The 26,687-nt window shown below is 37.1% G+C and overlaps 2 protein-coding genes across 4 annotated transcripts in view; one reads left to right on the top strand and one right to left on the bottom strand.

Moving 5' to 3' along the window:
• CEP70 (centrosomal protein 70) overlaps nucleotides 1-7,434 on the top strand; it is a 39,052-nt gene extending 31,618 nt beyond the window's left edge. For 2 of the 3 annotated variants that reach the window (XM_027845321.1, XM_027845319.1), the window contains 5 exons: nucleotides 2,222-2,371; nucleotides 2,542-2,707; nucleotides 3,322-3,436; nucleotides 4,700-4,779; nucleotides 6,519-7,434. In XM_027845321.1, coding sequence (XP_027701122.1) covers nucleotides 2,222-2,371; nucleotides 2,542-2,707; nucleotides 3,322-3,436; nucleotides 4,700-4,779; nucleotides 6,519-6,580 — 573 coding nt within the window. In that variant the 3' untranslated portion in view covers nucleotides 6,581-7,434. The remainder of the gene's footprint in view (nucleotides 1-2,221; nucleotides 2,372-2,541; nucleotides 2,708-3,321; nucleotides 3,437-4,699; nucleotides 4,780-6,518) is intronic. The other variant, XM_027845322.1, reaches the window with a different exon arrangement.
• Nucleotides 7,435-11,145: 3,711 nt separating this feature from the next.
• Nucleotides 11,146-26,687, bottom strand: part of ESYT3 (extended synaptotagmin 3) — an 87,903-nt gene continuing 72,361 nt past the window's right edge. Inside the window, exons 15-20 of the mRNA XM_027845176.1 lie at nucleotides 22,627-23,096; nucleotides 20,519-20,614; nucleotides 19,415-19,546; nucleotides 16,589-16,694; nucleotides 14,550-14,599; nucleotides 11,146-13,061 (exon numbers count right to left, since the gene is read on the bottom strand). Of these exons, the coding sequence (XP_027700977.1) occupies nucleotides 13,025-13,061; nucleotides 14,550-14,599; nucleotides 16,589-16,694; nucleotides 19,415-19,546; nucleotides 20,519-20,614; nucleotides 22,627-23,096 (891 nt within the window). The 3' untranslated portion in view covers nucleotides 11,146-13,024. The remainder of the gene's footprint in view (nucleotides 13,062-14,549; nucleotides 14,600-16,588; nucleotides 16,695-19,414; nucleotides 19,547-20,518; nucleotides 20,615-22,626; nucleotides 23,097-26,687) is intronic.

The following is a 26,687-nucleotide window of genomic DNA, read 5'->3' as shown; positions in this document are numbered from 1 at the left end:
CATTTCTGTCTTCTACTATTCTTACCTAGTGTATGCCTTCCTTAGTACTAGCCTCCCTATCCCCTTACTATTCACTATCTCCATGTGGCATCCTGCTTGTAGAAAACCCTGCAAAGAACGAAGGCTTTCAGGGCCTGGGTTGTCCTGCCTAATATTGTATTCTCCTTTGTTACATAGGCCAGAAATCTGTTCTCTGTCTTCCATGTATGCTTTTGCCTCATTTATCTTATGTCTTAGCTTCAGCCATTGATTACATTTGGAAATTCCCCTTTCTGTTTTCCAAATTATATTATTCAAATCAAAACCCACCATTTTTGATGCACTTTCCCACGTAAAGTAATGCAGTGTTCAGACTAGCAAATAAGTAGTTAGATGCCTTATGTATTTATGAAAGTGTGTGTGTGTGTGTGTGTGTGTGTGATTATTTAAGTTTAAAATATAAAATTGCTGGATGTAGTCTCTTCTCTTTTTCCTTTCTCTCTTCTCTCTCAGTGTTATAAAGTAAAAAGAATAGATTACGAAGTTCTTTAGGGCAAGAGTTTTTTTTTTAATCTTAGTATTTTCCTTACTACCTAGTAAAATATTTTGTGCTTATCACATGAATTCTATTTGTTGAATGAATTACCATCATTATAGTTTCTGAGAATCCACAACCCATAAGATGGTAGGTTATATTAGTAGCTTTGCTACTACAGCCATTTTAGTCAAGTCATTAAATCTCTTACTTTTCAGCTGTTCTATTTATTAAAAAGTGAGGAAGATAAAAGGGATAATGTCTGTTAAAGGTGAGGTTTGCAGAATCATTGAGTCTGAGTTGAACAGGATCTCAGAGACCCTTTAGTCTAAAGATACATGATCAAGAATTCCTCACCATCATGCCCAGCTAGGGCCCATCCAGTCTTACCTTGAAGACCTCAGGAAGAATAAATGAAAACTGGAGAAGGTGGCAACTGTCTTTTTTGCATCACTTATAGCATCCATTGTATAGTAGATGCTCAATAAATATTTGGTTATTGATCAATAATATTACAATGTCTTTAGGTCATTAATCATTTTTGGTTAATTAGCCAGTCCTACAGTTGTAAATTTTTATGCCCAATGATATAATAGATGAAGATTGTATTTCAGGGCTCAGATAACTATAGATAATCTTTTGTTTGTTTGTTTGGTGAGGCAGTTGGGGTTAAGTGAATTGCCCAGAGTCACACAGCTAGTGAGTGTTATGTGTCTGAGGCCGGATTTGAACTGAGGTCCTCCTGACTCCAAGGCTGGTGCTCTAACCACTGTGCCACCTAGCTGCCCGAGATAGATTATCTTGTTAACTAGTTCTTTTATAAGTTAAAATCTGTTGCAAACTATTGAGTATTAATTGCTTTTTATGAAGTTTATAAATCATAGGTTGTCAAGAAAAAAGAAAAAGTGAACTACAGTTTTGTAACTATTTAAAGCCAGATTTTTTCGTATGTGTATGTATACTTCCTTTATATTTCTTTGTAAATGTACATATACTTATAAGAAATATATAGAGAAATCATATTGCTACACTCTTCATTGATGCAGATCAATACACCCCTCATAACTTAGTAGATCATTGTAATGAATCTTAAATTTAAAAAAATTAATTATCATTGGCCAACCTTTTGTTGGGGAGCTTCTTTAAATTCCACTAAACTGGTCTTCAGACAGTAGATATAGAATTCATTACTAGGCTCTTAATTGAATTCTTTCTAGGTAGATAGTGACGAGCCAAAGATTGGATTCTATAGGCATAGCCTTCGAGAATGCAGGGTTACCTCCAGGCCACTTTAGTAGTAGGATTTTAATGGAAAAGAGAAATCATATATTAAATCATTTTAAAAACGTTAACCCCTGAGTGATCTAGAGTTTCTGAAAACCCTACTGCTATTCTTTTCTTTATATAGTCTGTTTATAATCAGAGTTACTTAACAGTATGTTCATTTGGGAACTTGCCTTGTTAATTGTCTAGCATTAAGTTTTTTGAAAACATAAGAATTTTTTTTTTTTTTGTTTTTTTTGGTGAGGCAGTTGGGGTTAAGTGATTTGCCCAGGGTCGCACAGCTAGTGTTATGTATCTGAGGCTGGATTTGAACTCAGGTCCTCCTGACTTCAAGGCCAGAGCTCTATCCACTGCGCCACCTAGCTGCCCCATAAGAATTGTTTTTAAAACAGGTAATACTGTGTAGTTTCTTCTATTATAAAGGACTTACATAGATCCCTGGAAAAACTGTCAGAGAAGTTGTTGCCTTGGCATAATGTGAAACAATATGATAAGAATGAAGGTGGCATTAAAGTGGAAGATCTTCTATTTATTGTCGATAACATTTTGGAAGAAGTTGAACATAAGAAAAAGGTAACCATTAATCCATATTTAGAACACAAATATTTTAAGGTAACCAAATCAAAAAGTGTCATGATCATTTTATAGTACATTTGCTGTGTTATGGTTATATTTGTATTATAGGTAAAATGTTTACTCTGGGTTGTTTTTTGTTTTTGTTTTTGTTTTTGTTTTTTTGGCAGAGTGATGTGCCATGCCCTGAAACTTTACAAGCCATTGTTAATCACTTTCAAAAGTTATTTGATGTAACATCTGTGTCTGGAATCTATCCTCGAATGAATGAAGTTTATACCAGACTTGGAGAAATGAATAATGCTGTGAGAAATATCTATGAGATTCTAGAACTAGGTAAAGATATTCACTTGTAGAAAGAACTCTGCATTTGGAGTCAAAATAACGAGTGTGAGCTCACATGCTGATAGTTAATACCTTTGTATCCTTGGTCTAGTCACTTACCCCTTTTGGGTCTCAGGAGAACTATAAAAGGAAGGGGTTGAACTTGCTAACCTTTAGGTCCCCTTTCAGCTCTGAATTCTATGACTCTTCAACACTGATTTTGACCCGTCTAGGAATTACTAATAGAAAAGTAAAAAGAAGTAGGTAAACTGGTAGTGTGAGAAAGAAAATGGCAGTGAGAATAAGAATAATAGTAATATAAAATCATCACTAACATTTATATAGCACTTACTATGTGCCAGCACTGTGCTAAGCACTTTACAATTATTATTCACTTAACAACCCTGGGAGGTAGGGTGCTGTTATTATCCCCATTTTACAGACAAGGAAACTGATGTAAACCGAAGTTAAGTGACTTTCCCAGGGTCACACGGCTAGTAAGTATCTCTTACTGACTCCTGGTCCAGCACTCTAGCCGCTGTACCACATGAAAGGTAAACTGTTCCATACCATAGTTTGGAAAATCTTTCTTCAAAAATAACAGCTCCGTTTGCTCCTCTTTCTAGATAATTCATCATCACTAAGTGTTCTGGTGAATACAGTTGGGAAATTGTGTAAAATAATTAATGAAGATGTGGGCAAACATGTTCAACAGGTGCTGGGGACCCAGGACATCCAAAGGTATTTATTTTAAGTGTTTACAAAAATAGCAGTAAAAGTGTGTTGAGGGGAGAATTTAAATTTTCTAAACACATATAAGTTACATGTCTTCCTTATTTGCAGTACCTTATTTTTCTAAAAAAATGTGTTTTTATTTGTTTCATTAAATATTTCCCAATTACATTTTGAGAAATTTTTAGCATTCATTTTTTAAAATTTTGAGTTCCAATTCTTTCCCTCCTATCCCTCCCCTAAGCTTTGGAAGGTAAGCAGCATATTGATTATACATGTGAAGTCATGCAAAACGTACTTGCATATTAGCCATAATGCAAAAGAAAACACACAAGGAAAATAGCACTCAAGAGTTCATCAGTTCTTGGAATTCCTTGTTTTAAAGAAGTCCATTTGAAAATCTAAGAGCCTCATACTCTTAAGAAGTAAGAGAATGCAAAAGCATTTACAAGCTAGAAACAGATTTCAGGAGCCTGTTTTTGTGTAGGGTGAGTGAGGAACACTTCACTGTTGTTGTTTTCAACCTATTTCCAGTAAAATCTATAGCAAGAAGTACAGACCTTTCTAGCAGTTTAAAATGAACTGTCTACTTCCAGTTATTTAAGAACCTATTTCAAATGATTAATTATTAACTAGGTTATTGGTTACTTATAACTAGAGCAGACTGTTTCTTTTTTATTTTTACACTGAAATTTTGTAGCCATTTTCCCTGTATTCCTTTTTGAAAAAACAATGTTGCAGCTGATATCACTGCATATCACTTGGAAACCTCTCTTGCATGATCTGAAATTTTTAATCATTAGACTGAAGGAAAAAAAGTCCCACTTTTATTATTTTCTCCTTTGTGTTCTTTTTACTGATTAGTAACAATTGTATACTTAGGCTAGAATCCTAAAATATAGGAGGAACTTATTTTTATAAAATTCTTAAAGCGTACCAAAAATTATTTTAGAGCTCACTAGGAAAAAAAAAGGAAATTATAAGACATGGGTAAATAGAAGTTTCCTGTTAGGGAATATAATCTAAATAAATTTAATTTTGTAACCTGCCCCCAACCTGATAACAAGTATTTTGACTTAGAAAAGTGCTATAAAAAGATAGAGGGCAAGATCCAGACATAAGAATGGCTGCAGTACATAAAAGCGGAATTTCTATTTAAATTAATAGGCAGTCATTTAGATTTCCTTTTTTTTACCTGTTTTAAAAATCCCTCACGTACTTTGTCGGATACAATCATCCTGAGTTATAATTAACTGTAAACTTTTCTTCTAGCATTATTAATAAATTAGAAGAATATGATGAATTTTTCCCAGCCTTTCAGGCTTTTATACAGGATCTACTTCAGATTTTAGGTAAGATTGTGCTTTAAACTTGTTGGTGGGGGTAACGTTTATGAACCATTAAATGTCAGTGACTATTAACATCAGTGCACTTGAAAAAAGAGAGTTCCATGTTATTAGTTTATTGCCTTTCCACACAGTTATTTTTCAAAACTTCACCCCCTCTAGTCTGTTAGTAACATTTGTGGAAATACTTAGACTGAAATCCAGGTTGCTTTAGGTTGTTCCGTAGAATATAGCTCTCTATGAAAAGGGGACTGGGGCACTTCCACTAGAAATGGTGAATTCAATATATTTTTTCACCATATCCTTATTATTTCTTCTCTGATGATATTTTTAAAAGGACCTATGATTTCAAGAAATTTTTTCTACTTTGTTGTTTGTTATTAAGTTTAAGCTCTGAAGAAATCTCTTTTGTGGTCTACTTCAAGTTATAATATATGAACAAGCATCATGGCATTTTTCAGAGAAAGTTAAGTTGGTATTTAATATATAGGAAGAAACATAGTATTGTAATTATGCTTTAAGAATATAATAAACCTAGGACTTAAGTCACATCCTTTAGTAAATAAAAGCATATTGTTTAACCCATGACTGCTGTGATTATGCTTAATGACAAAACCCTTAATTTAGATGTGATTGCATTTCAAAATTGGAAAATTCCTTACTTTATAATACTATTTTGGAAAAGTCTTATTATATGATTGTTATTGTTTTTTACTAGCTTTTTTTTTTTTTAAAAAAAAGGAGCTCTTGAGGATATACATGTTGAAAACTGTATTGGAAAAAGGCATTCCCTTTAGAAAGATAAGGGAACGAGAGTTAATGAGAGCTGAATAAAATCAAATTCACAGATTAGTTGAGACATTAAGTACATTTGAAGAGAAAAGTAAGTTTCATAGAAGCATTTTGAATAGGCTGGAGTAGAAGATGCTGTATTGAGGAAATAAAAAATGGGTACACATGGTTGTGGCAGTGGTCATAAGGAAAAATAGAATAAGTTAAAAATGTAGTCTGGAATCAGGAAGAGCTTAGACATGAATGCATACTTTTTTTTTGCTGTCTTCTGTATAGAAGAACATGATTTCATAAAATGGAATGGATTTAATTTTAGAAAGCTATTGCATTAAAAATAATTGATGTCCCTATTTGGCTAATCATTTAACACCTATTCAGTTATTCTTTGAGCACAAATTTGTTGATTGCTATTAAATAAATTGTGAGCAAACATTATTAATAATTTTTTTAAAATGATCAACTGTTTAAATTTCCATTGTGGCATAGCAATGTATTGAGCACCATATCAATTATAGAGTTTGGATTAGAAATCCTTAACTCTAACTATTGGTAGTGGCACTGAGGACAGTCTGTGCCTAGTGTGCCATCACGAAAGACTTTTCATCTAGTGACAGCACCGCAGAAAGAGCCTGTTACATTTTCATTACTGAGGCCAAGTAGCTCAGTTGATAAAAAGCACCCAGTTAAAGAGATTAATCACAGCCGTAGACTGAGTCACTGTTTGGGTCATATAGGTTCCCTGTGTCCCAATTTTCCTAATTTTGATTGGCTGTTTTGCAAATGTATGAGATCTTAGGTTAAAATCAGGGTGAGGCACAGTGTGTGAGGGTAGACTATTTTGAAGTAAATGCTACAGTTTCATCAGTTTATGTCAAGAGACTTAATATTTATGGCACTTTCTATTAATTGTATTTTTAATGTTTACAACCTTTTTCATTTTTTTTTCATTTCAGAAGTCAACAACTTGGATGCCATTATTCCTGAAGTAAAGAAATTAAAGCTAATTACAAACTGAAGAAAATGAAACCACCTTTTTTTACTGTGTAAATTTAATCTGTAATATATTTTATATTTACTTGTATAATTCACCTTTTTCCCATCCTGAATGAACATCAGTGGCATGGTTAATCATCTGCTTTACAAAGTTAGTCTCTGATATTTTTATCCCCTATTATTTGTCACTCTTTCAGAATTATGCAGCATCATTTGGGGGCTTGAATAATTGTACTCTTGAGTTTTCTAATTTTTCTTCAGCAGTTCTTGGCTTACAAGGTGTAAGGAAAGCTGTTTATATTTTGGGAACAGAGGGTAATGATGTGTTAAGTGTTGGTATGGAGGTATTTGCCTTTAAGATTTCCTTTGAGATCTGAAATTTAGAACTCTCACATCTTTGGCCCAAGGGAAGTAGCGTTGGACTTGTTGATGACATTACTTCCCTAATAAGTTTGGGGAATGAACAATTCCATATCCCCCAAACTCAGGGGAGGAAAGAAAAGGGAAAGGGTTTCAAAAAGAAGCTAGGAGAAAGTAGAGGTGTAATGCTGCCTAATTTTCTTTCCTCTAATCCAATCAGTGGCAAGCTGCTCCTTGAATTTAACTCTTTGTATGCCATGCCAGGGACAACATTCTGTGTAGATAATCTGCTGTTGGCAGAAGCAGTTGCAGTTTCAAATTGGAGGGTAAAGGTCAAGGGTGATAGGTGAAAAACATTTTAAAAATTTCTTCCCATGATGGGATAAGAGGTAAGTAAATAGGATGATAACTACCTCAAGAAAGGGTATGTTTGAGAGCTCAATTGTAATATATACATGTATATATGCATATATATATTTTTAGAACATGTGACCAAAATAAATATTTTATATAACTATGTCAGAACATTGTTGTCTCCTGATGATTTATGTTTTCTCTTGACTGCAATTATACTTATAATTAGCCTTCAATTTGCAGGTTAAGCCACTTTCTATGACAAGCTGTAAAATGTGAGTGTGTATCTGTCAGATCAAATGACCTTGTAAGAACTCCTAAATACAATACTTTGAAAATCTACCAGGTCTTGGAAGAGACTTTTTAAAAAATCAAGAAACTTCAATTTGGGAATCCATAGGTTGTCACCTTGCAGTGACTGCCAAAAAAAAAAAAAATCTAGGGGAGCTCTTGCTTTAGCGTAATTAGTACTTTTCAGATTGTTCAGATATTCACTGTTGTCCATGGCCTTGTAATAATGAACTAAAATATTTTTTAACTGACCTCAAGTCAATATTTTTTACTGAAATACCAGTTTAACACCTTCACGACAGCTTGATATTTAGGATAATTTTTTAAATAGTCTAGTCTAATTTAGCCCTGTAGGTGACTTAAAATTTGAACCACTGTTATCTGTCCCTGAAATTATAGTTCTTAAACTAATAACATCAGTACAGTATAAAGCACTATACTAATTCTAATAGTGAATTAATGATAGGGATAGGAACAAGAATTGGACATGTGATTTTATTGATATAGCAAACTCCTTGAATGAGGAAACTCCTTCCACCAAGGTAGGTCAGCACTTTCTTTGCTATTTAGCCTTAAGAGAGTTGTTTAGAGCACTGAGAAGTTAAGTGACTCTCCCAGGGTTACAAAGCCAGAAGTAGAACTTGAACTCAGGTCTTCCTGGCTGCAAAGCCAGTTCTCTACCCACTACACCAGGCTGTCTTTAAATAAAATTTGAAAGCACATATCCTGACAGCTAAGACTAGACTCCAGGTCCCCAGGCAATTAGTCTAAGGGTCTATGTTGAGTTAAAAGGAACCCAATGTCAAAGCTCAGTGTTTATTCCCCCCCAATTTTTTTCTAATACCTACCTGTTGAGAATAAGGTTTATGTTCTTGTTTGCACATGTGCTGTCCTTCCAAGATTGAAAGTCATTTCAGACAACACTGGTGGGTGTGTTGGGGGGAGTAGAGGGACAGGGAACTTATGAAGCTATTCTAGCTCATCATCTGGTGGTGCAGCAGATAGAGCGTTGAGCCTGGAGTCAGAAGGGCTCATCTTCCTGAGTTCAAATCTGGCCTTAGACACTTACTAGTTGCATGACCCTGGGCAAATCACTTAACCCTATTTACCTCAGTTCATCAGTAAACTGAGCTGGAGAAGGAAATGGCAAACCACTCCAGTTATCTTTTTTTTTTTCTTTCTAAGGCAATTGGGGTTAAGTGACTTGCCTAGGGTCACACAGCTAATAAGTGTCAAGTGTCTGGTCTGAGGCTGGATTTGTACTCAGGTCCTACTCCAGGGCTGGTGCTCTATCCACTGCCACTTCAGTATCTTTGCCAAAAAAAACCCCAAATGGGGTCACAAAGAGTTGGACATGTTGACTAAAACAACTGAAGAGCAACAACAAAGTGCATCATCATGGCTTACGGGTATTTGACAGTGATATCACCCTGTGGCAGCAGAGATAATCTGGAAGGGAGTAAAGTAGGCAGCTTGATTGGATTGTGTGTTCATTTAGGGTAAAATAGTGGCTGACGTGGCTCATTAAATGTATTCTTGACTGACTTTAGGCAGAGAGGAGATGGGGGGTGTGTGTGTGTGTGTGTGTATTATATATACATATTCTTTGAAAGTTAGAACTCTACTAGTTTGAAATCAGCTTTTAACTAATATAATTAATGTATCAAGACCACATTTAAAAGCTGAGAGAAAAGAAAAAGTGATATTATTAATTTGTTAGTCTGTAAATGATAGTGTTTAAAAATTCATGTATTACCCATCAGTATGTTTAAGGTATTTAGGTTTAAATGAATTCACAACAAATACTGAAGTTCTTTGACCAAGGTAGTTTTCAGTCATTAAAAATATTACCCAAAGTGATTATGTTCTTCTCCACCATTTAAGAAGATAAGATGGTTTTGAGGAAGGTTGTTATTAAATGTAGTTAATTTTTTGGAAGTCCCTGTATCATACAAGACTTCCCATACTTCTCTGAATTTTTTATATTTATCATTTTTTTATAGCATGATGCTATTCCATTGCATTCATGCACCACAATTTTTCTAGTCATTCGTCATCCAATTCATGGGGCATCTACTTGGCTTCCATTTGTTTGATGCCACAAAAAGTGCTGCTGTGAATCTTGTGGTGTACATGAAGCCCTTCTGGAAAGCTTGGCCTCATTGAGGTGTATGCAGTAGGATCTCTAGACCAAAAGATAAGGAAATTTTAGTTACTTCTTTTTTTTTTTAACATAGTTGCAAATTACTTCCCAAAATGGTTTGGAACAATTCACAGCTCCCCCAATAGTGACTTAGTATGCTCATTTTTGATAGTCCTTCCAGGATTTGCTTTTTCCATCTTTTGTCATCTTTGCCAATTTGCTGAATATGAACTAGAACGTCAGACTTGTTTTGATTTTCATTTCAGATACTAATGATTCAGAACAACTTCACGTGGTTTGCAGTTTCCAGGTTTTTTTGAGACCAGTTTGTTCATATTCTTTGATCGCTTATCCATTGTGAATTGGTTCTTGGTCTCATATCTATCTATCTATATGTATATATCACATATGTGTATATATACATATATAAAACATGTAATATGTATATATGTATCATATATCAGACTCTTAGAGATATTTGATGCAAAGATTCTTTCCTATTTGACAGCTTCCTTATCCTAGTTGGATTGATTTTGTTTGTACAAAAGCTTTTCATTCTTGTGTAACTGAAATAATCTGGTCTTTTGTTAAAAAGCCCTTTGGCAGCTTAAACAGTAAAACTAGTTTAAAGAATGCTTGGTAAGATAGCCAACTGGGTAAACTCTAAGGGATTCAAGGATGAAAATGGAAGGACTATGAACAGAAGAAAAATGGAAATAACTTGCAGAAACCATTTGCACAAATTTTTCTTCATCAAGAATAGAAGAAGTGCCACATTTAGATTTGGATCCTAACATCAGGGTACCAGAGTGGTTGTGGAACTGTTAGAAATAGCGTTAAGGAGAACAAGGATGGGAAAAGTAGCCGGAATTGAACCTAGTGTAAGTAGAAAGTTCTGTGTTGGATGCAGGATGGTCATGAGGATGTATGTGAACGGGCTGTAGTATATTACTGAGGAACTCTGAAGAACAGAAATAAAAGATATCATCAAGCAGTTGTGTGATAGAAAGAGATGGCCTGATTATGTGGCAAGAGTGAGGGATGACAAGTGGATGGGTAGGATGCTTCACTGGTTCCCCCCTGATGTCAGAGAAAGTGGGGAAGGTCTTCAGTGTACCTACTGAGTAAGTGCCAGAGAAGGGACTTGACCAACGCTCTAATCACTAGGCCAGACTGTGTCTTTAGGGCAAATATTATCCTGACCTCATATATATATATGAAAAAAGGCTCAAAGAGTTTAGATGCCATAAATCATACCAGTTAATACATGTAAAAGTCCAGAATTCGCTCCAGGTTTCTACTAACTACACGTCCTGCAGCTGCTCTATCTGCCACACTATCTCTCATCCATAGGCTTATTAATGGTTTCTAAATTTCTTAACTTGGGTAATGATTTTACTGAACTGTTACCATCCAAAACAACACAAATTTTGGGCATAAATAAAAATTTTATTGCATATTTATGAGGTATATAGTACTGTTACATAAAATGAGGAATATAAGGAAGTATATAAACTTTGCCTTCAGTGAAGTTACACTCTGGTTGAGCAGAAAAGATAAATACATGTTAAATAAAAATAAGCAGTGCAAGAGATGTCACAAGTCAGTACATAAAAGCCAGATGAGTGGAAAGATGTTAAGGGTTGTAGGAGTTGAAAGGAGGAAGAGGTCATGAGGGGATTGGAGTTATCAAGGAAAGCTTTGCCAAAGGGATGATAGTTAACCTGGACCTTGAAAGGTATCTAGGATCTGAATAGTTGGAGAAAAGAAAGCATTCCAAGTATATGATGGTGGGAAGGGAGTGTAGTGAGAGATATAGTTGGTCTATATGTGGAGGGCCCCAGAATCTAAATGTTGTATATAATGGGAAGCCACTACTCCAATGATTGAGAGTGGGAGGTGCCATGATGAAAGGGGTGTTTTGGTAAGGTCAATCTGCATGGTGGATTAGGAAAGGAGAGAAAATGGAAGCAGAAAGACGCATTAGGAAGCTATTGCCATAATTGCACCTCAAATGAAATGGTGGCAGTGGTAATGAAGAAAAAAAAGATTCAATGGGAGATTTGATTACTAATGGGATATGAGATGAGAGAGGAGTAAAATTTATGGTGGTGTCTGGCTGCAACAATCCTACTAACAAAAATAGGGGAAGCAATGGGGCAGGACCAGGTTTTAGGTTGTTTTGTAGGGCATATTAAGATAATGAATTGTAAAGAGAGTATTAAAGATGAAAATGCAAAAACCACTTACTATATATACAAATACTTTATATATTTTGCTTTTAAAGCAGCATAAGGTTACTTTGGTGACCAAAATCATCTTTTGAAATAGGGGAACAGATTATGCCTCTCTTTATTAAAGATAAGGACTAATTCTCCAAGTTCCCACACCATAATTGCCATTCCTACTATTAATATAATATAGTCCTGAATTTACAGTTTTGAATTAATAATAAATGCATTTTCCCCTAGAAATAATATCATAAATGGCTCTCTGACCAGTCCACAAAAGCCTATTTCATCTCTAATTCAATTCAGTTCAATTTGATTCAGTCCAATTAAAAAAACCCATACATTTATTAAGCTTCTATGTTCAGTGCACTGGGAATGGCAAAGATGAAAGGACAATGCTTTCAAGTGCTTCTCAGCTTACAGTCCTAATAGGCTACTTGTGGTAAGGATGAGAATGTAAGTTTGGCATGAGATGGGGTAATGTACTGAAGTTGAATACTGCTAGTGTCACATGTAACCATTTATTTAAAAAAAAAATCTAGTGAAGGACACAAGGAATGCTTATATTGTTGTGGTGGTGGGGCAGTTTAGAACTTAGTACTTTGATCACTTTGCTGATTCTTCACATTTGCACAGGATAAGTAAGCTGTCCAAGTATTCCAAACCTAGGAAAACAGTTGCCCCTCAAAGGAAGGGTGATTCAGAAGCTGCCCTTGCTCCTCCCCACCTCAAGCCAATCATATTCATTCCTTTGCATATATCATTTGTAAATCAGAGACTATCTGTAACTGTAGAAATGGAAAAAATCCACTTTGTGAATATAAAACTATTACTAGTCACAGTGCACCCAATTTCCTTAGTACAGGATTTAAACAAATTAAATCTAGCCTCAGGAAATCTCACCTTTTCATACATCTTATCCTTTCTAAATATTAATCAGACACTGAAAAAAGTAGTTTATAAATTTCACACCAGAATGCATGCACTTCTTAAATATTCTCAGTTATTAAATACAGAATATACATATATACATTTTAATATAAAGGAAAGTATGCTTATTCTTTGGTGAGTAGTAATCCTAACATTATCAACTTCTTGGCTGGCCATTTGCTGTCAGTTCATACCTGCAAAGAAGACAGGACAAGTTAAGGAGTTAAAAACTTATTTGACAATGAGCTTATATTTGAAATGATTTTTTAAAAAATGCTGTGATAGTTGGGGACCTTGTGATCAATCCTATCCATTTACCAGTTGGCTGGCTAAGGTAAAAGGTGCTTTCTTTATAGCATCATAGAGTTAGAGTGGGGCAGGCCTTTGGAGGCCGTCCAGTTCAACCTCGTTTTACAGAGGCAGAGACTGAGTCTTAGAAAGGTTAAGTGATTGCCCAAGTGATACATGGGTGATAAGTGAGAAAGCCAGGATTCAAATTCAGGAATTTAAGGATTCCTTATAGACTATCAGATATTAATACCAACACCTAATCGCAGTGGATAGAGCACTGGACTTAAAGTCTCGAGGACCCGAGTTCAGATTTAGCCTCAGATTCAAATTCAGCCTGTGTGATGCTAGGCAAGCCGCTTAATCCTATTTGCCTCAGTTTCCTCATCTGTAAAATGAACTGGAGAAGGAAATGGCCAACCATTACAGTGTCTATTAAATTTAACACGGTAATTCCCACACTGCCCTGATTTGTCTCTGTCCCCTTTTGAAATTCTTGCAATTTTTTAAATGTTTCACTGACATTCTTTTCTTTCTCTTTTTGGTATCATTATCATTACCACTCTTATCCTTCTCATAATTCAACCACCCTTCCTCCCCACCCCTAAAAGAAAAAGCCTCCCCCCCCCAAAAAGAAAAAGAAAGGCCTTTCCTTATACCCAAACAGCTTAAAAACAAAAACTGGAGAAATTTCTGTAAATTCCAGGCTCAGAGTTCCGGCCCTTTCTAAGAGAGCAGCAAAGAGGCTTGCCCAACATAAGGGCTGAATGATCTTCCACAGAGGAGGATTCCTTTTATAAGGAATCCTCAAATTCCTGAATTTGAATCCTGGCTTTCTCACTTATCACCCATGTGTCACTTGGGCAATCACTTAACCTTTCTAAGACTCAGTCTCAGCCTCTGTAAAGTGAGGTTGAACTAGATGACCTCCAAAGGCCTGCCCCACTCTAACTCTATGATGCTATAAAGAAAGCACCTTTTACCTTAGCCAGCCAACTGGTAAATGGATAGGATTGATCACAAGCTCCCCAACTATTACAGCATTTTAAAAAAAAACCTAAAAAAAGAATCTAAAATCTAAGGGTGGGAAGGGTACCAGTCAGGGGTTATAAAAGACAATTAACAACCTCCCTTGCAACTCAGCTTTCCTTTCAATAAAATTGAGCCATAAAACTTGCCCATTCAATCTCATGAGATTGGGAAGATTAATTAAATATTACTATGTGCTATGATAGTCCTTATGATTTAAGCTACATCAGTACAAAGTATATCATCTTGAATGAAAGTGCTATATTAGTGTGATTGGAAAATCACCACCAGCCAGGCATTTTAAAAAATGCAATTATTTACATAGTTACAGAGAATAACATGATCAAATGAAAAAGTATACTCACCATTGTGTAAAACCCTTGACTAGATCTTCCTTTGATAAGTCAATCAATACCTGCCAGGACAACAATCACATTATGAATGTCAATTATTTATCCAACAACAAAACAATACCCAATGGGTGGCTTGTATCCCCACCTCTATCCACAGAGGAGGTGCTCAGTAAATATTGGCGGGTGTTCGGTAAGTATTAATTTACAGATTGCCTAGTTGAATGAAATTCATTGGGGTTAAGTCAAAATATTGTAGTTATAAAAATGAAGCTTTGTAGGTTTTAGGTGTGATTGTTAGCCCTTTTGGATTTTCACATTAAAAATGTCACAGTCAGGTGACCAGCATCAACATCAGCCTATCCACAGGAAAAATGCTGATGGTAGAAGCAGTGGCAGTTCAGAAGTCTACATTTATTTAAAAGTATCCCCTTGATCATTTCATTTATGAACAATTATAGAAAATATTTTTAATTTAAAAATATTTTTTCCCAGAAAAAACATAAGCAACTTCTACAATTACTGTTCATTCTTCTCCCTGGTGTTCCCTCACTATTAATGTCTCTAACCTGTACTGTGGATAATGTCTCATTAAAAATGTATTAGGTCCCCTTCTCTTACTCAGTCACCTCTGCCAACCACCAAAGAATGCGGGGGGTTAGCTTTGGGCCATGTGTGATTCATTTACTGAGCTTCCTGATAGACTGCTAAAGCAGGATCATTCATTGTTGATGTTGGGTGCCACACCTGGTTGAAAAAGAAATGGCTTCTGGCTGGCAGCCATCTTGGATGAAGCCTTTCAGTTGACACTAGGAGTGGGGATTCAACCAGCTTGGCTTGTATTAGGGGCCGTGGCTGCCTTTGCTTCTTTTTCTTGTGTGTTTCCTTCCTTTAGCATGGACCCTTTGTGATTACAGCTAGAGTCTTCCCAGGAAGCAGTAGGGAAAGAGTATGTAGTAGGGGGAGTGAACTAGTTCCAAAGAAAGAGTTGACATTAGGAAGAGGCCACCAGAAAGATCATCGTTGGTTGTATGATTGGACAATGTCCAGTGCCAAAGGTGAAACCTGAAATGATGAATTAGCAGAATTGCCAAACTGTCTCAAGCCTTGATGCGACTTATCTAGTGAATTGCAACCATAGTTATAGGTAAACAACTAAATTCTCTTCAAGACATTCTTTAATACATGTTATGATTCTTTTTTGTTTAGCATTTCCTCCCTTTCTTCAGCATTCTCTTTTGCTTAATTTTCTTTTCTGTATGGGAATAAGGTACCTACCTAATTCATGTTTGGTACATTGGGTATTTTTTTTCCTTTCCCTCCTTTTTGAGAAACCCTTTATATTTCAAGACCTATTATAAATATATGACTAGCAACTTTCCCCAGGAAGCTGGGGTGGGTGTGATGAGTCAGTGAATGTGAGAATTGGGGAGCCTACTTTACTGCGAAGTCAGGTTTCCACAGAGCAAAATCCAGGCAAACTGCAATGATTAGGTTAAGGCTAGAGTATACTAGATAACAAAAATTTGCATGTATTGAGATTTCCAAGCTCTATATGTTGCTTCATTTAATATAATACTGAATATAATTAAATACCTGGACAACAGAAGTAGGGAAGAAGTCCCCTTAAAGGTGGCTTAACAATATTTGCCTTGTACATTAATTTGCCCTTGTAACTGTGCTGTTTTTATAGATTCTCTCTCCCTCTTTTCTCTCCCCACCAAAACCAGCCCTAATCTTGAAGCCAGAGCCTCAGTCTTCTCATTCCATTGCCATTCTTTCCAGCTGGTAGCATACAGGGCTCTGCATGCTTGTTGATAGACAGAACACTAATATTAAGGTGCTTGTAAATGAAGGGGTGGCAGAAGTTGGAACAAAGAGTATAGTGGAAAGAACCCTAGATTTGGACTCAGAGCACTTGGGTCCTAACTTTGCTACTTACTACCTGTGGGGCTTTTCCTGTCTGGGTGATGATGAAGACATTTCCTCATCTGTAAAATGAGATCTTTAAGCACCCTTTCAGATCTAAATCTTATGAGCTTTAACATACTTACTTTGCCCAGTTCTTTTCTTTTATGTGAACCAAATGGCCTGCAATGTTTAACTGCAATATCCAGAGTTCTTTTCTTCACTTCTTCCATAGGGATACAAAATTCAAATCTTTTAAGAATATAAAATAATCAAGTCAGCAGGTAAACCCTCAAAGAAAATATGTCAATTTTTTTTTTCATGTGTTGCAGATCTACAAACCATGTCCCAAACTCTCATTTAGCAGATAAATACTAGGAAACTGCCTGAAATTAAGAAATTTCTTAAGAAATTAAGAAAATTAAGAAATTAAGTGACTTGACCAAGGTCACACAACCAGTAAGTGTCAGAGACAGAATCTGAACCCAAGTCTTTCTGACTCCAAACCCATTACTACCGTAGTACCATAGAGTTAGAGCTAGAATGACATGTTGTTCAGTCATGTCTGACTCTTCGTGACCCCATTTGGGGTTTTCTTGGCAAAGATACTAGACTGGTTTGCCATCTTCTTCTCCAGCTCGTTTTACAGATAAGGAACCAAGGCAAACAGGATTAAGTATCTTGCCTGAGGTCACACAGCTAGTAAGTGTCTGAGGCCAGATTTGAACTCAGGTCGTCCTGACTCCAGGCCCAGTGCTCTATCCAATGTGCTACCTAACCACTCTCAGAATAACATAGTACCATAGAGTTGTAACAGAACTCAGAAGTCACCTAGTCCCTTATCTAGTTCATCAATCCCTTGATTTTACAGCTGAGGAAACTGAGGCCCAGAGAAGATAACCTGCCCAAGCTCACATAGGTAAGTCCTGTGACTTGGCCAAGGTCACACCATAGAAAGGAGAAGGACTGGGATTTGAACTCTGGCACACAGTACATGCTTAATAAATGCTTGACTTGCTGAACCTAAGTACTCCTGATGAATTGTATCTGTTGATCTATACTATAACACATAGAACAACCAAATGTTAGTTATTTGTTTTTATCAACAATTAACTCCTGAAGGCTTCTGCTTTGCTAGTGCACCAGAAATACTCTTTATTAGGAAAGATCACACAAGAATTATCACACCTGCTATAGGCACAGCCTCTAAATAGAATTTTTTTAAAAAATATTGTAGAGTCACATGACCTGGGTATGAATCATGGCTCTGCTATTTACTCACTGTGTAACCCTGGGCAAGTCAACCTCTCTGGTCCTCAGTTTCCTCCCCTGCAAAATGAGGAGGATTCCCTAGATAGTCTGCAAGATCCCTTCCAGCTGTAAATTCATGTTTCTATTCTGTGTAAGCAAAATTTCAGTTAAAGCTTGCCCCTCCCTCACAATTACAAAATTGTAATCCCACCTTTTCTGATGGTTTGGAGTCATCATTAGAAATACATGAATCATTACACTATGCTATGATATAGAGATGCCTTGGAGATACCTACTATGTGCCAGGCACTGTGATAAGTGCTTTACAACCATTATTTCATTTAATCCTCACAACATTCCTTCTAGGAGGTACACTAGCTCTTTCTAAGGTAAACACGGTTTGTGCCAGACATTGTATATATTACAAAACAGCAGTTAGGAAAAGGAGTAGGGGTTTCATAATAAATATTTGTGAAATTTATTTTTTCTTATTGGATATAGGCCCAGGAGGCAGTTAGGTAGTTCAATGGATAGGGTGCTGGGCCTAGAGTCAGGAAGACCTGAGATCAAATTCGGCCTTAGACACTTACTAGCTGTATGATGTATGAGTCATTTAACCTCTGCTTTAATCTACTGGAGAAGGAAATGGCAAACTACTCCAGTAGCTTTGCTAAGAAAATCCTGTAGACAGTATTGGCATGTGATGGTCCATGGGGTCACAAAGAGTCAGAAATAACTGAATGACTGAACAACAATGACAACCCAGAAGCCAGAAAACCAAGCTCATATTTGTGTCCCACAACTATTGTTAAGGGTCAATTGAGAAGCTCTATAGAAGCACTTGGTAAACCACAACACCTATGTATATCCTATCGTAATTGCTGTGTGTATGTAAGAGTATGCCCCTTTCATATTTCTGGAAATTCTGCTGATTAAAAGGGGCAAAGATAAATAAATGAACAAATATGTAAATGTTTATGAAAAACACTAAGAAAACAGTTCAAAGAAATAATGCATTTACCTTGGTCAAAGTCTGTCTCAGTGCCTTGTTTCCCAGCTACCCTACTTCATATGACCAACAAGAGAACTTCAAGCTAATAACTAGAGAATCCGGAACCCCAGAACTGTTTTGGGATTAGTGGACAAATTTACACTGCCTGGTTATGTTTTACCCTACAGAGATGAGGGTTTAGTAAATGCTAATGGTTAATCAGAGTGAGTTCTCTCACTGACATGTAGCTAGCCACTACATATATAGTCCAATAACCTCATTTTAAAGGAAAACATTTCAGGAAGATTTTAGCTCCTGTCTAGGTGAAACTATAGGGAAATTACCTACAGAACAAGCAGCTAGGTGGTGAAGTAGTAGATAGAGTGCTGGGACTGGAGTCAGGAAGACTCCTTTTCCTGAGTTCAAATCTGGCTTCAGATACTTACTAGCTGTGTAACCCTGGGAAAGTCACTTAACCCTCTTTGCCTCAGTTTCCTCATCTGTAAAATGAGTTGGAGGAGATGGAAAACTGCTCCAATATCTTTGCCAAGAAAACCCCAAATGGGGTCACAAAGAGTGGGATACAACTGGAAAACATCTAAACAACAACAATCCACAGAATGCCAGCAGGAAGGGAGCATATAAATGATATACTCTTCTAATATTAGCTATTCTCTTTAACTGTCTAAATCTCCCAAAGAATCCTGTGCAACTCAGCTGACCCACTCACTTTTCATCATACTGGGGATTTACAGTTTTCCGCTTTACTGATGTCTTCTTCCGGCTTGTCCACTTCCTTTCAGGCAACAGGTATACTCGGACATATGGATCAACTCCGCTGCTACAAGAGGGTCTCAAATTCCTAGTTCAATTTCAAAGATTTTTTTTAAAGAAAAGGAGCCCTTTAGTAATAAATACAAAGTAGAAATATATTAAATCAATAATTATTTATTCAGCGTTAGATTTATTGATTTACGGGTAGATATCATAGATTGAGAGCTAAAAGGGATTCTTCTTTCCCCATTTTATAGATAAGAAATTGAGGTTCACAGTAGTTAAGTGACTTGCTCAAGGTCACACAGAGAGCAAATGACGGAGGTAGGATTTGAACTTAGGGCCTCTGACTCTAAACCTAACACTATATCTTGCTATTTGGATAACTATTAATATAGCTCCCATTTCTATAGGGCTTAATAAAATTAGAATAAGTGGGCAGGAAACAAAACTTACTGGTTTTTCCAAAAGGTTGTATTTGTGTTTAGTGGAGCCAAAATATTTTTCATCCATAGGAAGTGAGATTTTTCCATTTGAGAAAACAGGCTGTTTTTTTACCAGCTGACACAACTGTTCTTGCTGGAGTTACATTTGATTAGAGCCTGGGGAAATCCTGGCCAAAGATTCCAATGGCACCAATGGAAAGGATCTACTAAGTAGGATATTTTGGAACTTGGTTAATTGCAGCATGCAGGCATTTAAAAACTGTCCACTCTTCATTATAGAGGAGGAAGCATAGGACAGTTAAAAGAAACAAACTGGCTTTAGTGTCAGAAGACCTGGTTCAAATCCCACTTCTGATGCTTATGCTAAGTATGGGACCTAACCTTTCTGGGCCTCAGTTTCTTCATCTGTAAAAAAGAAGGGGTTAGACTAGTTGGTTAGACTAGATATCTCTGTGCTCCTATAATCCCTCCATGGAGCATTCACTTTGTAGACCGTATGTATGCACATTTCTTATTCTCTACTTCTTTTTTCCAGGCTACCTTCCCTGAACTGCTTTTCAGCTACCTGATTCTCAAGAAAAAGATAAGAAATCAGAGAACTAGAAACATTTTACCTGCAGCCATTAATGAGAACCACAAGGCTCTGTTGAAGGGACGTGTAGTGGACAGAGAGCTGAATCTCTCCTAGTGGGTGGCAGTTCCCATCAGTACTGCAAAAACAAAGACTTTTCATTTCTCTGCCCAGTTTAAACAACATAGACCTTCCTGAGAGACATGAAATGTGCTTGACCCTAAGAAAGTCCAGTGGATAAAAAAGATGAACTGACAAACACCCCCCCACTCCCACCCCCCACAATTTGTCTATTTGTTTTATATGTATTACAAGTGGATTCACAGATCAGTTCTTTAAATACAAGTTCATAGTGAATTTAAATGGTTAGAGATGAGATAATAAGGGTAGAAAGTTGCAAGGAGATTTAAAAAGGCTTATGGACCACTGCCATTTGAAGAGTCCCCAGAAGGGATGATTCAAAATGCTCAGCAAATGTGATGTAAATAAATAGGAAAATGTTTGATTTACAGACATTTAGCTCATACACAACTTTTTAAAAATCTGCAAAAAAAAAAATCATGTTTGCATAATTTCAAAGTTTTGAAACCCAAGATGATTTTATAACTTGTTTGTGTGTGTGTGTATGTGTGTGCGCGCACGCACACAAGTGTTACATTTGGAGCAATCTCCGTTTTTCAGCAATGGTAAATTTCTGTAATGAAATTGCTCTTAAGGAGTTTTTCCTTCAAGTTAAACATCTTATGATTTAAATAAACCTGTTGTTTTTTGTTTCCGTATTTTTTTTATAGTGTAGAAGTATGTTGGGACAGTTTTTCAATCTACATTACACCAGCAGATGGAGCTCTCAGAAGAATCTTGGGTCTTGATCTGGCTCTGGCACTCTCCTGGTGCCTGAACCATTGCAATATCTTTTAATCTTCTTTGATTCATTCCCCATTCCAGTCCATCCTTCACTGAGCTGCCAAAAAGATTCTCCTAAAGTGCATGTCTGATCAGATCACCTTCCTACTCAATAAACTCCAGTGGCTTCCCATTACCTCCAGGATCAAATATAAAATCTTCTCTTTGGCTTGTGAAGCCCTTTACCACCTGGTCCCATCCAACCTTTCCAGTCTTCTTACCCTTTACTCCCCTCCAGGGATCCTTGCTGTTCCTCACTCATAACAACACTCCATCCCTCAACTTTGCCTTTTCACTGGTCGTCCCCCATGCCTGGAATGCTCTCTCTCCTCTGCTCCGCCTCACGCCTCCCGTAAGGTTCAGCTCAAATATCACCTTCTTTGAGAGGCTTCCCCCATCTCTTCCAATGCCTCCACTACTACTTTCCCTCAGATATTACCTTTCATCATATACCCTGTATATATCTTGTCTGCTACTGTACTTTGAATGTTGTCTACCCCATTATAATGGGAACCCCTTGAGGGCAGAGACCATGTTTTTGTATTTGTATGTTGTGATACAGTGCCTGGTGCATAGTAAGTACTTGGTTAATGCCTGTGGGCTGTCACCTTTGGCTTCCTGTTTTCCCATCCATAAAATGGGAAGAATATTGTTAGCTACCCGAGCTACCAACCAAGCAAACAGATATGTCTTGAGACCAATATGAGATAATATATGTGAAAGCACTTTCTAAGGCAAAATGCATTATATAAATTAAAGAGGCACCCAATGGCCTTCCTCTGAGAGCAAGAATCAACCATTTGAAATAAAATTTTTTTGGCGGTTTGGTTGAATTCTTAGACAAGTCTGATCTGAAAGTATCCTCAATATAACCTTGTAGCCCTATCATTCTAGGTTTCAAATACAATCCCAAGACAACTGTTTCTATTTCACATAATCTTGGAGCATCATGGACCTTAGAGATTAGCTAGTTCAGCTCTTTCATTTTACAGATGAAGAATCTGAAAGTAAGTGAATGGCCCAGGATGACAAGATGATTTAATTGGCATAACTGGGACTAGGACATAGGCTATTTAACTTCTAGATCAGTCCTCTCTCTACCAAAAGACTCAATAGACATATTTCTGATTAAATAATTAATTACAAGGAAATGTGTGTTCATGTTTCTCTTCACTTGTGTGAAGATATTTTCACTTTTCTTTCAGGCTGCTATGATGAAAAATAATATTCAAGAAGAGAGAAACATACTCAACGGTTAGGCTGCTTCCTGTCACGTCAAAGCATGAGGAGGCCATGGAGTTGAGTGAAGACAGGCTGGGAGACATCTTTTTATGTGGCCAAGAGAATGGGGTCACATGGCCTTTCATAGGTCTAGGTGACTTGATGGGTCCAGGAGAATGGGAGCCAGGGACAGTCAAGAACATGGTTGTTGTGCTTTTGTTCCCCATTTGTTCTGGGGGCCCGCTCTCACTGCCCTTGCCTTTGAACTCTGGGCCCTTCTCCTGAGGAATGAGCTTAGTTGGGGTATTTTTGTAGGCTTGATTGGTGTCACAAGTTCTAGAGGTCTGGGATTGAAGTGGAAGTGTAGAATCATGTTCCTGAGATGGGGCTTTTGGCTCCTGGTTGATTTCAGATCTCTTGATAAACATAGGTCCTTTCTTCAGGACCTCTGGGCCTGTGTATGGTGTGCCTGGTTCCCGATCCTCCATATGCAGAAACTGCAAACAAAAAAACAAAACAAAACCATAGTATCATCCATGGAATTGTCCTACCTCAACCTTGGGCATCCATTACCTATCTTATCACCCACTGCCTCTTTGGCCCCTTACAATCTGGTCTTCATCCCCACCATACTTGCTCTCTCAAAGAATAACTTTGTTTCTATGAAATTCAAAGGATTTTTCTCAATCTTCATTTTCCATCATCATATGGAGAAGGATAGCAGAAGATTACTTGGTAAAATGTACATTTTCCCTAGCTATCTTCCATTCCTAAAATGCTTTCCCTCCTCATCTTTACCTACTGGCTTCCCTTAAGTCCCAACTAAAACCCTTTCTTCTACAGGAAGCTTTTCCCAACCCCTCTTAATTTGAGTGCCTTCCTTCTGTTAATTAATTGCTATTTATCCTGTATATTGCTTGTTTCTAAGTATTTGTTTACTTGCTGTCTCCTCCATTAGATCATGACCTCCTTGAGGTCAAGGACTGTCTCATGCCTCTCTTTGTATCCCTGGTGCTTAGCACAGTGCCAGGCACATAGTAGGTGCTTAATAAATGTTTATTGATTGAAGTAGTGAAGGGTAAACTCCATTTGAAGAAAGCTTGCCTACGTCAGCTTTAGCCCAAGTCCCTGTGTCTTCTGATTTGTATTTCTTTCCTTAAGTTGCTATTGTTGTTCATTCATCTCAGTTGTGTCTGACTCTTCATGATACCCTTCAGAGTTTTCTTGGCAAAGACACTGGAGTGTTTTGCCATTTCCTTCTCCAGCTCATTTTACAGATGAGGAAACTGAGGCAAACAAAGTTAAACAACTTGCCCAGGGTCACGCAGCTAGTAAAGTGTCTGAGCACAGATTGGAATTCAAGTCTTCCCGACTCCAGGCCCAGCAATCTATCCACTGTGCCACCTACCTACAGGTAATCAAAGTAATCCTGAAGACTAGACATTTTTAGCTTTCACAACTATGCTGTGAGTTTAAGAATTCCTGGGTTCTTGACTCAGTGACCCAGTGGGCATTGCTTTTGGCAATTCCACTGATTCTCAGAAGAGAAACTGCATCACCACCAGGAGAAACCATCAGGAGGACGCTGCAGCTGAAGGGACTAAGAAAGCCCAGATGATGACCTGGCTTGCCAGGAGATCCAGATTTGTGAGTTGCATAGACAGCAGCAGGTCAGAAGGGAAAGTGATATCTATTTATCAGTTATTGTGTTCATTTCTGGGTCCTTGTTTTAGAAAAGACATTGATAAGCTTGTGAAGAGGCAGAGTAACTAGATAGTGAGGCTCTACTGGAAGAACTGTGGATGTTTAGCTTGGAAAATAGAAAACTCAAAGGTGACAAGAAGCTGTCTTAAAGTACTTGGAGCACTGTTATGTAGAAGAGGGTTCAGCTTCACAGGGCTAAGGACTAGAAGCAGTCAGTAAAACAAAATTGTGATTTTGGTAAAATACAAAGGAAAAAGATCCTAATAAACAGGAATATCCAGAAAGCGAAATGGGATTCCTCAGGAGGGAGCAGTTCTCCTTTACTAGAGGTCTTAAATCAAGGGATGGATGCCATTTCTTAGTTACGTTGTAGACGGAATTCTTATTCAGGTATGAGTTGGAGTATATGGCCTCCAAAGTCTCTTCCAACTTTAAGATTTTGTGGCTCTGTTAAGTGAAATGTCCCTAAAAGAAACAACCTCCCCCTGCCAAATTCAGGTTTACAAAGAAGGGGCAGTTATCTGGTGGAAGAAATGCTGAATTTGAACTCACTTGTGAAGGCTAGAAATATCTAACCTTCAGGATGACAGTTTGGATACCTGTAGCTAGGTAGCATAGTGGATCGATTGCCAGGTCTGGAGTCAGGAAGACCCGAGTTCAAATCAGGCAATGTCACTGCTATTAATTAGCTGTGACCTTGGGTAAGTCCCCTACCTTTACGGAACTTAGTTTTTTCATCTGTAAAAGGAAGGGGATGGATTAGATGACCTCTACAATCCCTTCTGGCCCTACACCTACAATCCTATTTATCTTTTAGTCAGAGATAAAATGAACATTATGAAATATCTCACGATGATCTCATCATCCCCTATTATAAAAATATAGGTAGCAAATAGTCACATCCTACTGATACCTTTGGAATAAAAAGGATCTGAAAACATCAATTGTTTGCTTTTATTATTATTTTTTAAAACCAGCCTTCAGCTACCTGGTACCATTACTAGTAACCACCTCAAAAAAATTTTTTTTTAAAGATTTTTTACTCTATTCTCCACCAAAAAATTTTTATTTAAAGTGAAAGATTCCACAACTGCAAAGCTTAAGAACCATTGACCTACAAGATAAAGTCTGAACAATCTGCCCCCAACCAACCTTATCTTTCCATCCTTATCTTTCTCCAGAAGAACGCTCCATTCCAGTTAGATTGGTCTTTTCACTGAACCCTAAACATGTCAGGCACGTTCCTGCCTCTTCACTGCTGCCTATTCTCCCTGCCTAGAATTCCCTCCCCTGCAATTGTAACTACTGATGTTTACATAGCATTTTAAGCTTTACAAAGCACTTTTCATACTTGATCTCATGCAATTCTCAAAGCAACTGGATGTAGATACTACAGGTATTATTGTGTCCATTTTGAGGATGAGGAAGGGAACTGAGGCTCAGAAAAACTAAATTACCTCTCCATGATCACACAGTTACTCAATGTCAGAGGCAGGATTTATTCTTTTCTAGTTTGAAACCAAGTATCCTTTCTACCATACCATCTTATTGCCAATCCCATTCATTTCAATTCAACTCAGTTAACAAGTATTTTTTAAATACCTATTGCATTCCAGGCACTGTCCTAGGTACTGATTGTGTCATTTATTTTTTACCAGACTTGTGATTTTATCAGAGGAGGGTACTCTTGGTGAGGAAATTTCCTTCTCCAATGCAGATCTGTGCTGTTCTGCAACTATAATCTTAGAGAGTTGACTGGGGTGCTTAAAGATTAAAATACTTGCCCAGGGTCACATGGCCAGCTAGGTCATAGGTGGGACGTGACAAAGAATAACAGTTAAAACCATCTCATTCAGGGACTCTATCTGAAAGCATATACAACATTTTATCCCAGATGTTCTTAGTTTTACTACTTCAAGGAGGGACATATATTTAATTACCAATTTGTTATCTGAGCTTTCCCTTTGGTTTTTTAATTACTCAGAGTTCACATTCCTTTTAGTGATCATTTACACTGTTGTAGTCATTGTATACTGAATATTTTCATTAAGTTGGAACCAATTACCATATTTCCCATAGTTATAACAGAAGTTATGATGTGATTTTGAAGACATGCAACCACTTCTTGCATCAATCAAAACCCAGCTGTATTGTTCTCCTGGTTCTCCTTGTTTCATTCTGCTTCAATTCATAAAAGTCTTCCCATGCTTCTCTGAATTCCTTATATTTGCCTTTTCCTACTACACAATAATATCCCATTATGTTCATATGCCCTAGTTTCTTAAGCCATTCCCTGGTCTAAGGATGCTTTGTTTCTAGTTCTTTGCTACCATGAAAAATGTTGCTATGAATATTTTGTTATATACCTAGGGGTGGGGAACCTG

This window comes from Vombatus ursinus, unplaced genomic scaffold (genome assembly GCF_900497805.2).
Source record: "Vombatus ursinus unplaced genomic scaffold, bare-nosed wombat genome assembly UNPS02014959.1, whole genome shotgun sequence".
NCBI lineage: Eukaryota > Metazoa > Chordata > Mammalia > Diprotodontia > Vombatidae > Vombatus > Vombatus ursinus.
Note: the sequence above shows the minus strand (reverse complement) of the source record. Positions and strands in the feature narration are given on the sequence as shown.